Genomic DNA, 16,610 nt, shown 5'->3' with positions numbered 1-16,610 from the left:
AATAGCAACAAGCAGGGTTCTTGAAGATTGTGAGGAATTGAAATAAAGTCTGAGAAAGTCACAGAACTTCACTCTACAATGAGCGCAAAAATAAATGAACCAATTCACCAGCACAAAAAAAATAAGAAAGCCCCGAAGGAGCAAATCAGTCGGATTAATTCATAGACCCCGGACGCTGCACTCACCGCTGCTGCCCATCAGGTCGCTGCCGATGTCTCTACAGGTGAAGAATATGGATTGTCGGGGAACACCTGGAGGGGAAAACAAAGGGACGCCATCAGCAAAGAGAAAATAAGTCAGGGGAGCACAAAGCCGCGCGCCGCTCAGGATGCCGCAACTTCTTAAAGAGACACTAACACATCCGTGCATCTTCCCTCCACTTGCGCTGTACTTGCATACGATCTCTCACTCCCCGGGAAGAGCCTCAGGGTCGGCCGCAACAACGAGCGCCCATCATGGAGACAGCTCGTTGATTGGCGCTCGTTTGTTCCTTTGGCAAGGATCTACGATTAGTATTGTATCTGGACGAGTGATCGTTACTACAACTGCTTGACCCGATAAACTTCCATCATGTCGGCAGCGCGTCCCCCGTTTACACACCGAGATGTGCTGCAGACAACTAGATATTCTGTTGCAAAATCTCTACGATCAGCCGATGATCGGGCAAATGAGCAGTCAAGGGCCTTAACCAAAGGACACACGAATACAATCTATTGTTCTCTTATCAACCCTTTTAGGCTGTGTCCTTCCATGGAAGTCACAGTAGGTGCAGAAACCTCCCCCATGATCCCTACTTCATATCACATATCCGCTCCTCTTATAACACTCCAGCACTATTATATCCTCCAGAGACATTACATCATATGTGTGACTGATATCAGCCGCTCCTCTTATATCACTCCAGCACTATTATATCCTCCAGAGACATTACATCATATGTGTGACTGATATCAGCCGCTCCTCTTATATCACTCCAGCACTATTATATCCTCCAGAGACATTATATCATATGTGACTGATATCAGCCGCTCCTCTTATATCACTCCAGTACTATTATATCCTCCAGAGACATTACATCATATGTGTGACTGATATCAGCCGCTCCTCTTATATCACTCCAGCACTATTATATCCTCCAGAGACATTACATCATGTGTGACTGATATCAGCCGCTCCTCTTATATCACTCCAGTACTATTATATCCTCCAGAGACATTACATTATATGTGTGACTGATATCAGCCTCTCCTCTTATATCACTCCAGTACTATTATATCCCCCAGAGACATTACATCATATGTGTGACTGATATCAGCCGCTCCTCTTATATCACTCCAGTACTATTATATCCTCCAGAGACATTACATCATATGTGTGACTGATATCAGCCGCTCCTCTTATATCACTCCAGTACTATATCCTCCAGAGACATTACATCATATGTGTGACTGATATCAGCCGCTCCTCTTATAACACTCCAGCACTATTATATCCTCCAGAGACATTACATCATATGTGTGACTGATATCAGCCGCTCCTCTTATATCACTCCAGTACTATATCCTCCAGAGACATTACATCATATGTGTGACTGATATCAGCCGCTCCTCTTATATCACTCCAGCACTATTATATCCTCCAGACATTACATCATATATGTGACTGATATCAGCCGCTCCTCTTATAACACTCCAGTACTATTATATCCTCCAGAGACATTACATCATATGTGTGACTGATATCAGCCGCTCCTCTTATATCACTCCAGTACTATATCCTCCAGAGACATTACATCATATGTGACTGATATCAGCCGCTCCTCTTATATCACTCCAGTACTATATCCTCCAGAGACATTACATCATATGTGACTGATATCAGCCGCTCCTCTTATAACACTCCAGCACTATTATATCCTCCAGAGACATTACATCATATGTGTGACTGATATCAGCCGCTCCTCTTATATCACTCCAGCACTATTATATCCTCCAGAGACATTACATCATATGTGTGACTGATATCAGCCGCTCCTCTTATAACACTCCAGTACTATTATATCCTCCAGAGACATTACATCATATGTGTGACTGATATCAGCCGCTCCTCTTATATCACTCCAGTACTATTATATCCTCCAGAGACATTACATCATATGTGACTGATATCAGCCGCTCCTCTTATATCACTCCAGTACTATTATATCCTCCAGAGACATTACATCATATGTGACTGATATCAGCCGCTCCTCTTATATCACTCCAGCACTATTATATCCTCCAGAGACATTACATCATATGTGTGACTGATATCAGCCGCTCCTCTTATATCACTCCAGTACTATTATATCCTCCAGAGACATTACATCATATGTGACTGATAACAGCTGCTCCTCTTATAACACTCCAGCACTATTATATCCTCCAGAGACATTACATCATATGTGTGACTGATATCAGCCGCTCCTCTTATATCACTCCAGTACTATTATATCCTCCAGAGACATTACATCATATGTGACTGATATCAGCCGCTCCTCTTATAACACTCCAGTACTATTATATCCTCCAGAGACATTACATCATATGTGACTGATATCAGCCGCTCCTCTTATATCACTCCAGCACTATTATATCCTCCAGAGACATTACATCATATGTGTGACTGATATCAGCCGCTCCTCTTATATCACTCCAGCACTATTATATCCTCCAGAGACATTACATCATATGTGTGACTGATATCAGCCGCTCCTCTTATATCACTCCAGTACTATTATATCCTCCAGAGACATTACATTATATGTGTGACTGATATCAGCCTCTCCTCTTATATCACTCCAGTACTATTATATCCCCCAGAGACATTACATCATATGTGTGACTGATATCAGCCGCTCCTCTTATATCACTCCAGTACTATTATATCCTCCAGAGACATTACATCATATGTGTGACTGATATCAGCCGCTCCTCTTATATCACTCCAGTACTATATCCTCCAGAGACATTACATCATATGTGTGACTGATATCAGCCGCTCCTCTTATAACACTCCAGCACTATTATATCCTCCAGAGACATTACATCATATGTGTGACTGATATCAGCCGCTCCTCTTATATCACTCCAGTACTATATCCTCCAGAGACATTACATCATATGTGTGACTGATATCAGCCGCTCCTCTTATATCACTCCAGCACTATTATATCCTCCAGACATTACATCATATATGTGACTGATATCAGCCGCTCCTCTTATAACACTCCAGTACTATTATATCCTCCAGAGACATTACATCATATGTGTGACTGATATCAGCCGCTCCTCTTATATCACTCCAGTACTATATCCTCCAGAGACATTACATCATATGTGACTGATATCAGCCGCTCCTCTTATATCACTCCAGTACTATTATATCCTCCAGAGACATTACATCATATGTGACTGATATCAGCCGCTCCTCTTATATCACTCCAGCACTATTATATCCTCCAGAGACATTACATCATATGTGTGACTGATATCAGCCGCTCCTCTTATAACACTCCAGTACTATTATATCCTCCAGAGACATTACATCATATGTGTGACTGATATCAGCCGCTCCTCTTATATCACTCCAGTACTATTATATCCTCCAGAGACATTACATCATATGTGACTGATATCAGCCGCTCCTCTTATATCACTCCAGCACTATTATATCCTCCAGAGACATTACATCATATGTGACTGATATCAGCCGCTCCTCTTATAACACTCCAGCACTATTATATCCTCCAGAGACATTACATCATATGTGTGACTGATATCAGCCGCTCCTCTTATATCACTCCAGTACTATATCCTCCAGAGACATTACATCATATGTGTGACTGATATCAGCCGCTCCTCTTATATCACTCCAGCACTATTAGGCTTCACACGCTTAAAGGACGGGTGTCGCGGATTATTTTTTTTTTATATCTATTTGCTTTTAGTGTTTTATTAAAATAAATTTTATTTGTGTTCTTGTGTTGTACTTTTTACTTTGTTCTTACTTTTACCTCTCTATGGGGGCTGCCATTTTTTTTTCATCTCTATGTCTCGATTAACGACACATACAGAGATGGAATACGGCACACACAGCCCCATAGAGAATGCGAACGGGAGCCGTTCCATCCACTATGCTGTACGCCGCCTGTGTGGGAACGGCGCATGCGCCGCTCCCACACAGTCCAAAAGGAAGGTCTTCGGCAGAGCGACATCCGGCGCCATTTTCTTGTGGACCGGAAGCCGCGGCCGGACAGTAAGATGACGACTTCCGGACATGTGTTCAGAAGCAAGGACAGGGAGCGGAGGGAGCGGCGGCGGCAGGAGCAGGTAAGTTATGTTTGTGTATGTACGTGTTTTAGTGTGTGATTACCACTGTATCTAATCCTCCTACACTGTGCATTCGCTCAAAAAAATGGCGGCACACAGTGTAGGAGGTTTGTCCGTTCAATCCCCTCCTTTCTCCTGGCACTAGCCAGGATAAAGGAGGGGGGATTGTGTGAGGACACTAGAGCGAGTGTGTCTTCTCCAATTTTGCAGCATAAAGCAATGAGGTTGCTTTACCACACGCCAATGCTGCAATTTTGGGAATTGCTCCCTCTAGTGACCAGCACAGGGAAATGTTATAAATTAGAATCTAATTTATAATATTTCCTGACTTGTGAAAAAATGTAAAAAATTAGAACAATGTGTAATCGTGTATATACTAACCGTTTAACTTAAAAAAATAATAATGTTCTAGCGACACATTCCCTTTAACCAAAAACGGCTGTAAATACGGAGCGGTTTTCAAGGAAAAACAGTCCATGGTTTTCAGCAGTTTTTCGCAGCGTTTTTTTACGGCCGCTTTTGGAACAATTTTTCTATTGAGTGAATGAAAAACGGCTCATGAAGGGACCTGCATTTCTTTTCGTTTTTAAAAACAGCCGCGTAAAACACACCCCGTGGGAACGGAGCGCCGTTCATCCCATTGAAATCAATGGGCAGATGTTTGGAGGCGTTCATCCCCCCGCATTTTTAACCGTTTTTTGGGGCCTTTACGGCCGTGTGAACAGACCCTTGTAAGCGGAATATTTTAGGTGTACTCACCCTGTGACCTATAAACCTAATATTTGAGGGGGGGGGGTGTTTATTTTAGATCCCAACTATTAGATAAAGTTCAGGGCCGATCTGGGGGGTCCAGCAGCAATAATAGGATAATAATTCATGGGACCCACAAGAGGTTCCCCGAGACGGTGACAGATTCCCATAACAATAGTCACAGCGCTCAGTAATATGCTGGTAGTATTTGCTACAATGTATCAGTGCAGGCAGAATGTATAATTTCACAGATGATTTAAAAAAAACTGGATACATTGTAACAACCCATCAGCTGTGTGAGCAAAACAGTCTGTACAGGTTTCATAGCCTCTGCCTGTAAACAAATGCTTCCGATCCCTGACAGCAAGCAGAGATAAAAAGTATATAAGAACTTTCCACGAACGAGTCGACTGATTACTAAACGCCTCTGCTTTATCTTGTGCGGATCCTAAATTACATGTACTCCAGTCACATCCAGAGCTGCATTTACAATTCTAGTTTCTTGTTTACTTCCCCGTGTACTGGACCCCCCCTCCCCCCCCCGCAGGTGCAAAGTCTGGACACACAGCATTCTCTGCTGCGATGCAGTGTGGGAGATGTAGTGTTAACACCAGGCATATCACATCTACATCTCCCACAAATGCGGACGCCCAACATCATCAATGCTTCAGCTCCCCTGCAGTCATCTTGAGGGGCCCCCGCAGTCATCTTGAGAGGCCCCCGCAGCAGAACCCTTCCCCCATCCAATCAGACAACCCCATTAGGATGTTCCCACTTACCGGGCTCCATGTACATGCCCTCCTGCTCCCCGTCCAGCGTGCAGTGATGTCCGATAGTTGAGGCTACCAGGTCCTCCAGAGGGGTGAGCTTGGTGTCAATAATAGGGGTCACTCCAGGTATGGGGGTCACCGTGGCGCTCGTTTTCCGGTGGGTGATCTTCCGCTTCACTTCTAAGCGCATGTCCCGCCACTTGTGTTTCAGGTCGTCGATGCTGCGGGGCGTGAACCCCAGGTCATTGACGTGTCTCTGTATCTGGGTCCACAGTTCGCTCCGCCGCTGGTTCCGGCGGGTGGACTCCGTGCGCAGCGCCTCGGACCCGTACAAAGCGCTGAAATGTTCCACCACGTCCCTCACCAACGTCTCCGTCTCATCATTGGTGAAATTGGCTTTTCTTTTCCGAGACCCAAACGGAATGGGCCCGAGAGGCGGAAAAATCATCGTTTCCTTGAGTTGTAGGGCGGTGACGGAAGGAGTGGTCTGCTCGGCGGACAGCGGGAACTCCGTAATCACAACCGGAGGAGGGGGCGACGTGTCCATCGGCTCTGGTTTGGGTTCCAGTTTTGGTTCCTCTTTGGGTTCCAGTTTGGGTTCCACCTTCGGAGACTCGTCGGAGGTGTTGGTGTTTGGGGTGGCAGGAGGTGCCGGTTCCGAGGAGGAAGAAGCGTCAGATTCCGCCATGGCGGAGGCCTCTTGAGTCTGCCGTACTGCTGCTCTTGTGCCGATTCTCCGAATGATGATGATTCCGTCAGACATGAGTGCGGCTGGATTCAAACTCTCAGCATTGAAATCTGCGCTGGGGAGAAAAGAAGAGATTGACGATTCTCCATCATATAAAATAAATCACACACCCCCCAAAATATTACTACAATACAAAGGTCCAACCAATTTGTTATGAGATCTATGCATGGAAGCAACCATTCAGCCAGAAAAAAGGGGTGGGGGATAACGAAGCAAGGGAGCAAATAACGCCGCCCGGTCACACATGGGGTATGTATATAGTATATAGGGGGGCCACACATACGGTGGACGCAGATATTGAATTATTAGGGTGTTGGGGTTACTCTGGGCAGTACCTATAATGTCAGTGTATAAGAGGGCACGTGCGGAGGATACAGCCATAGTATTGGGGTGCACATATTACAAGTGCTTATGTTTGGGGGTGCACACGATGAGAATACCATAATAGCAGCAGAAAGGGAAAGGGTCAGAGACGCAGTTGGAGCAGACTTAGCAGTCACGGGGGGGCGTGGCTTTCAGTTTGGCGGGCTCGCTGGTGTAGAGACCACATGTCTGGAACAAGCTGACAATTAACCCTTTCACGTGCAGGGAGACAAAACCTTTCATTACATCAGATGAGGCCGCAGGATTCCGGGGGGGGGGGGGATCCAGATATTAACCCCTTCCTGGCTCAGAATCCCCTGCAGTCAGCACAACAGACATCACAAAAGTTCTGCAACTTCCTAATATACTTTGAGTTTCAATTTCTCACCATTTTCAAGATCTCTGCTTGCCGTCAGTGAATTGGATATTGTTGCCTACTTACAGACACTGAAAACCCATCCTGACCTATTGCTTCTCACCGCTGAGGGTTTGCTGCAGTTGGATGGGGCAGGTTGGGGGATCATTGGGGTCCTGGTTTTAAACAGACCAAGCGCCGCATCTGCACGGAGTTGTATGTTCTCCCCGTGTTTGCGCGTTTCCTCTCACACGGATAAACTGTCCCGGTGTGTGCGGTTCTGGGGACATTTTGAGCAGGGACTGAGGACCGGATATCTGTGCAGCGCTGCAGAATACGCGGGTGCTATAAATATTCAGTCTAGACGTCCCTCTATGAGCTATAGACAGGACTTATATATTTTACCTGCACTGAAACATTGTAACAAACTATCAGGACAGGAGATTTTTGGCTGCCGATAGGATTAGCAAAAAGACAATTACCTGATACATTGTAACAAACCCACAGCTGTGAGGAGCATTACGTTTAGAATGGGTTTTCATTCCCTGGGTGTAAACAAGAATGTTTCCATACAATGACAGCAAGCAGAGATCTTGAAAACAGTGATGAATGAAAGCTCAAAGCCTGTAAGAAAGATGCAGAACTTTTACAATCATTAAAGGGTAAATAAACTCTTCACATGTCCTAGTGACCGGCCAGAAGTTGTGATTGGTCGGGTCCGAGCACGGAGACCCCCACAATTCACTAAAACAAAGCGGCAGAAACACTCGGCTCTGCTGCATCGTCTATGATTCGCTTCCACCGATCAAAACTTCTGACGTCAAATGCTTTTGAAAAGTTTAGTTACCCTTTAAAAACGACATCCATAGGACAGAGCCGGCCCTTTAAGATGCTGGACAATGTTCAACACCCCCCGGCTAGACGGCTGGGGCTCCGCGGAAGAGCTAAAATCGGGGGTCACCAACCGTCACATGACCGCAACTATAGGAGGAGTCACATGACTGGACCCCTCCCCCCCAAATAACTTTATGGTTACAGCAAGATTATATATATATATATACACACCAAAACTTAACAGGGTCACCCAAGGCGCGCCCCCCCATATAATAGTCCTATACACCCCATATAATAGTCCTATACACCCCATATAATAGTCCTACACACCCCATATAATAGTCCTACACACCCCATATAATAGTCCTACACACCCTATATAATAGTCCTATACACCCCCATATAATAGTCCTACACACCCCATATAATAGTCCTACACACCCCATATAATAGTCCTACACACCCCATATAATAGTCCTACACACCCCATATAATAGTCCTATACACCCCCGTATAATAGTCCTATACACCCCCATATAATAGTCCTACACACCCCATATAATAGTCCTACACACCCCATATAATAGTCCTACACCCCCCCGTATAATAGTCCTACACACCCCATATAATAGTCCTATACACCCCATATAATAGTCCTACACACCCCATATAATAGTCCTACACACCCCATATAATAGTCCTACACACCCCATATAATAGTCCTACACACCCCATATAATAGTCCTACACACCCCATATAATAGTCCTACACACCCCATATAATAGTCCTACACACCCCCGTATAATAGTCCTATACACCCCATATAATAGTCCTACACACCCCATATAATAGTCCTACCCCCCCCGTATAATAGTCCTATACACCCCCATATAATAGTCCCATACACCCCCATATAATAGTCCTATACACCCCCATATAATAGTCCCATACACCCCATATAATAGTCCCATACACCCCATATAATAGTCCTATACACCCCATATAATAGTCCTATACACCCCATATAATAGTCCTATACACCCCATATAATAGTCCTATACACCCCATATAATAGTCCTATACACCCCCATATAATAGTCCTACACACCCCATATAATAGTCCTACACACCCCATATAATAGTCCTACACACCCCATATAATAGTCCTACACACCCCATATAATAGTCCTACACACCCCATATAATAGTCCTACACACCCCATATAATAGTCCTACACACCCCCCCCCGTATAATAGTCCTATACACCCCATATAATAGTCCTACACCCCCCCCCCGTATAATAGTCCTATACACCCCATATAATAGTCCTATACACCCCATATAATAGTCCTATACACCCCCATATAAGAGTCCTACACACCCCCCCCCCGTATAATAGTCCTATACACCCCATATAATAGTCCTATACACCCCATATAATAGTCCTATACACCCCCATATAAGAGTCCTATACACCCCCATATAAGAGTCCTATACACCCCCATATAATAGTCCTACACACCCCATATAATAGTCCTATACACCCCCATATAAGAGTCCTATACACCCCCATATAATAGTCCTACACACCCCATATAATAGTCCTACACACCCCATATAATAGTCCTACACACCCCGTATAATAGTCCTACACACCCCGTATAATAGTCCTACACACCCCATATAATAGTCCTATACACCCCATATAATAGTCCTATACACCCCATATAATAGTCCTATACACCCCATATAATAGTCCTATACACCCCCATATAATAGTCCTATACACCCCATATAATAGTCCTATACACCCCCATATAATAGTCCTATACACCCCCATATAATAGTCCTATACACCCCATATAATAGTCCTATACACCCCATATAAGTCCTATACACCCCCTATAATAGTCCTATACACCCCCATATAATAGTCCTATACACCCCATATAATAGTCCTACACACCCCATATAATAGTCCTATACACCCCATATAGTAGTCCTACACACCCCATATAATAGTCCTACACACCCCGTATAATAGTCCTACACACCCCGTATAATAGTCCTACACACCCCGTATAATAGTCCTATACACCCCCATATAATAGTCCTATACACCCCCATATAATAGTCCTATACACCCCATATAATAGTCCTATACACCCCATATAATAGTCCTATACACCCCATATAATAGTCCTATACACCCCATATAATAGTCCTATACACCCCCGTATAATAGTCCTATACACCCCATATAATAGTCCTATACACCCCATATAATAGTCCTATACACCCCATATAATAGTCCTATACACCCCATATAATAGTCCTATACACCCCATATAATAGTCCTATACACCCCATATAATAGTCCTATACACCCCATATAATAGTCCTATACACCCCATATAATAGTCCTATACACCCCCATATAATAGTCCTATACACCCCCATATAATAGTCCTATACACCCCCATATAATAGTCCTATACACCCCATATAATAGTCCTATACACCCCATATAATAGTCCTATACACCCCATATAATAGTCCTATACACCCCATATAATAGTCCTATACACCCCCGTATAATAGTCCTATACACCCCATATAATAGTCCTATACACCCCATATAATAGTCCTATACACCCCGTATAATAGTCCTATACACCCCATATAATAGTCCTATACACCCCGTATAATAGTCCTATACACCCCATATAATAGTCCTATACACCCCGTATAATAGTCCTATACACCCCCATATAATAGTCCTATACACCCCGTATAATAGTCCTATACACCCCCGTATAATAGTCCTATACACCCCCGTATAATAGTCCTATACACCCCCGTATAATAGTCCTATACACCCCATATAATAGTCCTATACACCCCCGTATAATAGTCCTATACACCCCCGTATAATAGTCCTATACACCCCCGTATAATAGTCCTATACACCCCCGTATAATAGTCCTATACACCCCCGTATAATAGTCCTATACACCCCATATAATAGTCCTATACACCCCCGTATAATAGTCCTATACACCCCCATATAATAGTCCTATACACCCCCATATAATAGTCCTATACACCCCGTATAATAGTCCTATACACCCCCGTATAATAGTCCTATACACCCCCGTATAATAGTCCTATACACCCCATATAATAGTCCTATACACCCCCGTATAATAGTCCTATACACCCCATATAATAGTCCTATACACCCCCATATAATAGTCCTATACACCCCATATAATAGTCCTATACACCCCATATAATAGTCCTATACACCCCGTATAATAGTCCTATACACCCCGTATAATAGTCCTATACACCCCCATATAATAGTCCTATACACCCCCATATAATAGTCCTATACACCCCCATATAATAGTCCTATACACCCCATATAATAGTCCTATACACCCATATAATAGTCCTATACACCCCCATATAATAGTCCTATACACCCCCGTATAATAGTCCTATACACCCCCGTATAATAGTCCTATACACCCCATATAATAGTCCTATACACCCCCATATAATAGTCCTATACACCCCATATAATAGTCCTACACACCCCCGTATAAGTCCTATACACCCCATATAATAGTCCTACACACCCCATATAATAGTCCTATACACCCCCGTATATCACAGCGACGATCCGATGATGGGAAATATTAGGCAGCGAGTGAACAGTCAATGTAAGAATCTGCGCGACTGACGAGTTATATCCAGACCAGCGGGGAGTTCCCGATCCTGTGGCGGTTATTACTGATCAAAAGTGATCCAAGGAAGGACAAGCGGTCACCGGGTCATTGACTTCTCGGGGGGGGGGGGGCTGCCTGTCCTGATCCCACAGAAGATCCACTGGAGGAGAATGATAGAGAGAAGTCACAACACGCAGAGCATCGCAGCTCCCTGTACATGGGGCGGTGACCCCGCAGACCGGTCAGAGCGCCCCCTGCTGACCCCTGTCCACCGCCGAAAGTGTCAACAATGGTCACGTGATCATCAGAACTGCAGGAATGGGAGAAGGCGTCTGGTCTGAGGAATCACGTGTCACATGTGGACGGCCGGTGCGGGTGCGGCACTTACCAGGGGGAGAGATGGCGGCAGGATGCATTATGGGAAGACAAGCCGGCGGGGGCAGGGGGGTGATCTGGGCAATGTTCTGCTGGGAAACCTTGTGTCCTGACATTCATGTGACACGTACCACCGACCTAGACATTGCTGCAGACCCCCCATCATGGCAGCGCTATACCCTAATGGCAGTGCCCCCTGTCTGCAGGAGACCGCCCCCCCCCGCCATACTGCAAGAGAACGCCCCCGCCACACTGCAAGAGCACGCCCGCCCCCGCCACACTGCAAGAGAACGCCCGCCCCCGCCACACAGCAAGAGAACGCCCGCCCCCCGCCACACAGCAAGAGCACGCCCGCCCCCCGCCACACTGCAAGAGCACGCCCGCCCCCCGCCACACTGCAAGAGCACGCCCACCCCCCGCCACACTGCAAGAGCACGCCCGCCACACTGCAAGAGAACGCCCGCCCCCGCCACACAGCAAGAGAACGCCCGCCCCGCCACACTGCAAGAGAACGCCCGCCCCCCGCCACACTGCAAGAGCACGCCCGCCCCCCGCCACAGCACGCCCGCCCCCCCCGCCACCCTGCAAGAGCACGCCCGCCCCCCACCCTGCAAGAGCACGCCCGCCCCCCGCCACACTGCAAGAGAACCCCCCCCGCCACACAGCAAGAGAACGCCCGCCCCCGCCACACAGCAAGAGAACGCCCGCCCCCGCCACACTGCAAGAGCACGCCCACCCCGCCACACTGCAAGAGCACGCCCACCCCGCCACACTGCAAGAGAACGCCCGCCCCCCGCCACACTGCAAGAGCACGCCCGCCCCCCGCCACAGCACGCCCGCCCCCCCGCAAGAGCACGCCCGCCCCCCACCCTGCAAGAGCACGCCCGCCCCCCGCCACACTGCAAGAGAACCCCCCCGCCACACTGCAAGAGAACGCCCGCCCCCGCCACACAGCAAGAGAACGCCCGCCCCCGCCACACAGCAAGAGAACGCCCGCCCCCGCCACACTGCAAGAGCACGCCCACCCCCGCCACACTGCAAGAGAATGCCCGCCCCACTGCAAGAGAACGCCCGCCCCCGCCACACTGCAAGAGAACGCCCGCCCCCGCCACACTGCAAGAGAACGCCCGCCCCCGCCACACTGCAAGAGAACGCCCGCCCCCGCCACACTGCAAGAGAACGCCCGCCCCCGCCACACTGCAAGAGAACGCCCGCCCCCGCCACACTGCAAGAGAACGCCCGCCCCCCGCCACACTGCAAGAGCACGCCCGCCCCGCCACACTGCAAGAGCACGCCCGCCACACTGCAAGAGAACGCCCGCCACCCTGCAAGAGAACGCCCGCCCCCCCACCACACTGCAAGAGAACGCCCCCCCCGCCACACTGTAAGAGCACGCCCCCCGCCACACTGCAAGAGCACGCCCGCCCCCCCGCCACACTGCAAGAGCATGCCCGCCCCCCGCCACACTGCAAGAGCACGCCCCCCGCCACAGCACGCCCCCCCGCCACACTGCAAGAGCACGCCCCCCCGCCACACTGCAAGAGCACGCCCGCCCCCCGCCACACTGCAAGAGCACGCCCGCCCCCCGCCACACTGCAAGAGCACGCCCGCCCCCCGGCACACTGCAAGAGCACGCCCGGCACACTGCAAGAGAACCCCCCCCCCGGCACACTGCAAGAGAACGCCCGCCCCCCGCCACACTGCAAGAGAACGCCCGCCCCCCCGCCACACTGCACGAGCACGCCCGCCCCCCCGCCACACTGCACGAGCACGCCCGCCCCCCCGCAAGAGCACGCCCGCCCCCCACCACACTGCAAGAGCACACCCCCCGCCACACTGCAAGAGCACGCCCCCCCGCCACACTGCAAGAGCACGCCCCCCCGCCACACTGCAAGAGCACGCCCCCCCGCCACACTGCAAGAGCACGCCCCCCCGCCACACTGCAAGAGCACGCCCGCCCCCCCCGCCACACTGCAAGAGCACGCCCGCCCCCCCCGCCACACTGCAAGAGCACGCCCCCCCGCCACACTGCAAGAGCACGCCCCCCCCGCCACACTGCAAGAGCACGCCCGCCCCCCCCCCCCCCCCGCCACACTGCAGACATTGTCCAGGAATGATGAAGAACATAAAGACTTCAACATGTCGTCTCCAAATTCTCCAGATCTCAATCCGATCGATCTGTGGGATGTGCTGGCTACCGGGCCATACGCGGCGACGTCCGGCTACCGGGCCATACGCGGCGACGTCCGGCTACCGGGCCATACGCGGCGACGTCCGGCTACCGGGCCATACGCGGCGACGTCCGGCTACCGGGCCATACGCGGCGACGTCCGGCTACCGGGCCATACGCGGCGACGTCCGGCTACCGGGCCATACGCGGCGACGTCCGGCTACTAGGCGGTCTCCTTGTGGCGCCTCCTGATGGTTCACACGTCCGCGCCCCCTACTGACGCCGCTGGGGCTGCGCGCTTCACCGTAACGTTACAGGAGGACGACATCTCATCACCATAGGGGGAGTTCCCGCGCTGCCGGAACGAAGCAGAAAATACGAGGATGTTCTCAAGAGGAAGGAGCCCCGGAACACCCGAGGCAGATTTACCTGACGCTTTCTCAGGGCCTGTTCACTTTCCGTTCCGGGGTTCCGTCTGAGGTTTCCGCCAGGTGAACCCCGCAACGGAAAGTGACAGCACAGCTTCCGTTCGTGACCGTTCCGGCAGGTTTCCGTTTTAACGAAAGAATCAATAGCGGAGTCGACTGCGTTATTGATTCCGTCGGAAAACCGGAAACCTGCCGGAATGGTGATGAACGGAAATCATTAGCGATATTTCCGTCACCATTGATATCAATGGTGACAAACGGAAGCTGTGGTTTCACTTTCACTTTCCGTTGCGGGGTTCACCCGGCGGAAACCTCAGACGGAACGGAACGCTGATGTGAACAGGCCCTGATTTTCAGCAGTTTTTAAAGCATCAGGCGTTTTTACATCCGTTTTTGGATCTGTTTTTCTATTGACACAATGAAAAATGGCTCCAAAAAACGGTTCGAGAAGTGACACGCGCTTCTTTTCTTTACAGATGGCCGCGTTAAAAAATGCCCTGCAGGAACGAAAGTCCGTTTTTCCCATTGAAATCAATGGGCAGATGTTTGGAGGGGCTCGGCCTCCGTATTTTCAGCTGTTTTTCGGGGGGGTTTACGGCCGTATGAAAAGACCCCAAGTGTTTCATCAAAGCATTTTTGGACGAGTCAAACACACCGCAGGAAGTCGCCCGCCCTCCTGATTTAGGCTTCGTGCACACGACCGTGCCCGTGATTACGGAGACGGCAAGCCGCGGACAGCCGGACGTTTTTACGAGCCGTGCTCCAATGTAAAGTATAGGAGCGCGGTCCATGAAATAATAAAGTAGGTCGTATTTTTTTCGGCAGCTTTCTACGGCACCGACGCCCCCCGTACACATAAGGGAAGGCGCGCGACGGCCATAGAAATGAATGGGCACGGAATTACCGGCGATTTTACGGTCGTGCGCCTGGAGCCTTACAAAGTGGAATATTGCGCCATTAAAAAAAAACAAAAAAAAAACGACACTTGTGTCCGCGCTGCTCATCTTTTCACCATTGAGAACGGGAAGTTGTTTGCAGGTGTTTCGAGGCGGATTCCAGAGCGCAACGCGACCGTTTTGTGCTCCAAAATATCCCCAAAGAAACTGAACGTGTCCATAGAATTATCAGCGATGAGGAGAAACGCAGGACACGGATCGGGATGAGACGCCACGTACCCCGATCCCTCCACGCAAGACGTACCGCTACCGGAGCTGCGAGTGTGCCATCTTATCCCACCAGAGAGCTGTAGCCCCCCCCCAATAATAGCAATACAATGACCCCCAGTTATCAGATCTGCACCCAGAATAAACCCCCAGTTTTTAAGATAAGCCCCCCAGTTATCAGCCCTGTTCCCTGTATTTGCCCCCCAGTTATCAGCCCTGCACCCAGGATAAGCCCCCCAGTTATGACCCCGGTCTTGCCTCCCCTGGTCAGGCCGCATGTTTCCCGGGCTCAGGGGCCGCGGTTTGACCCCCGTTCCCGGCCCTCGGTCTTCCGTCTTTTGTTCACTCACCGTTTGGTCCGTCAGGACTCGTAGGCGTCTCCGGCCGTTCTGTGTGAGCTGCCCCGGCTCCGGAGGCCGGTTGTGGGGAGTATCACGGGGCGCAGGGGGTGTCCCGGTCAGTGCAGCCCGCGGAGCTCCCGTCCGTCCATGCAGCGTGCGGCTAATGGCTCCCGACCCAGAGGAACTGGCTGCATCATTTCCTCCTCC

General features: G+C 49.4%; 1 protein-coding gene across 2 annotated transcripts in view; it reads right to left on the bottom strand.

Moving 5' to 3' along the window:
- LOC142652239 (uncharacterized) overlaps positions 1-16,610 on the bottom strand; it is a 19,288-nt gene extending 2,678 nt beyond the window's left edge. Inside the window, exons 1-3 of one of the 2 annotated variants that reach the window (XM_075827871.1) lie at positions 16,413-16,610; positions 5,900-6,693; positions 186-251 (exon numbers count right to left, since the gene is read on the bottom strand). In XM_075827871.1, the coding sequence (XP_075683986.1) occupies positions 186-251; positions 5,900-6,653 (820 nt within the window). In that variant the 5' untranslated portion in view covers positions 6,654-6,693; positions 16,413-16,610. The remainder of the gene's footprint in view (positions 1-185; positions 252-5,899; positions 6,694-16,412) is intronic. The other variant, XM_075827870.1, reaches the window with a different exon arrangement.

This window comes from Rhinoderma darwinii, chromosome 5 (genome assembly GCF_050947455.1).
Source record: "Rhinoderma darwinii isolate aRhiDar2 chromosome 5, aRhiDar2.hap1, whole genome shotgun sequence".
In the NCBI taxonomy this organism is placed as follows: Eukaryota; Metazoa; Chordata; class Amphibia; order Anura; family Rhinodermatidae; genus Rhinoderma; species Rhinoderma darwinii.
This window is presented reverse-complemented; position numbering and strand designations above follow the sequence as displayed.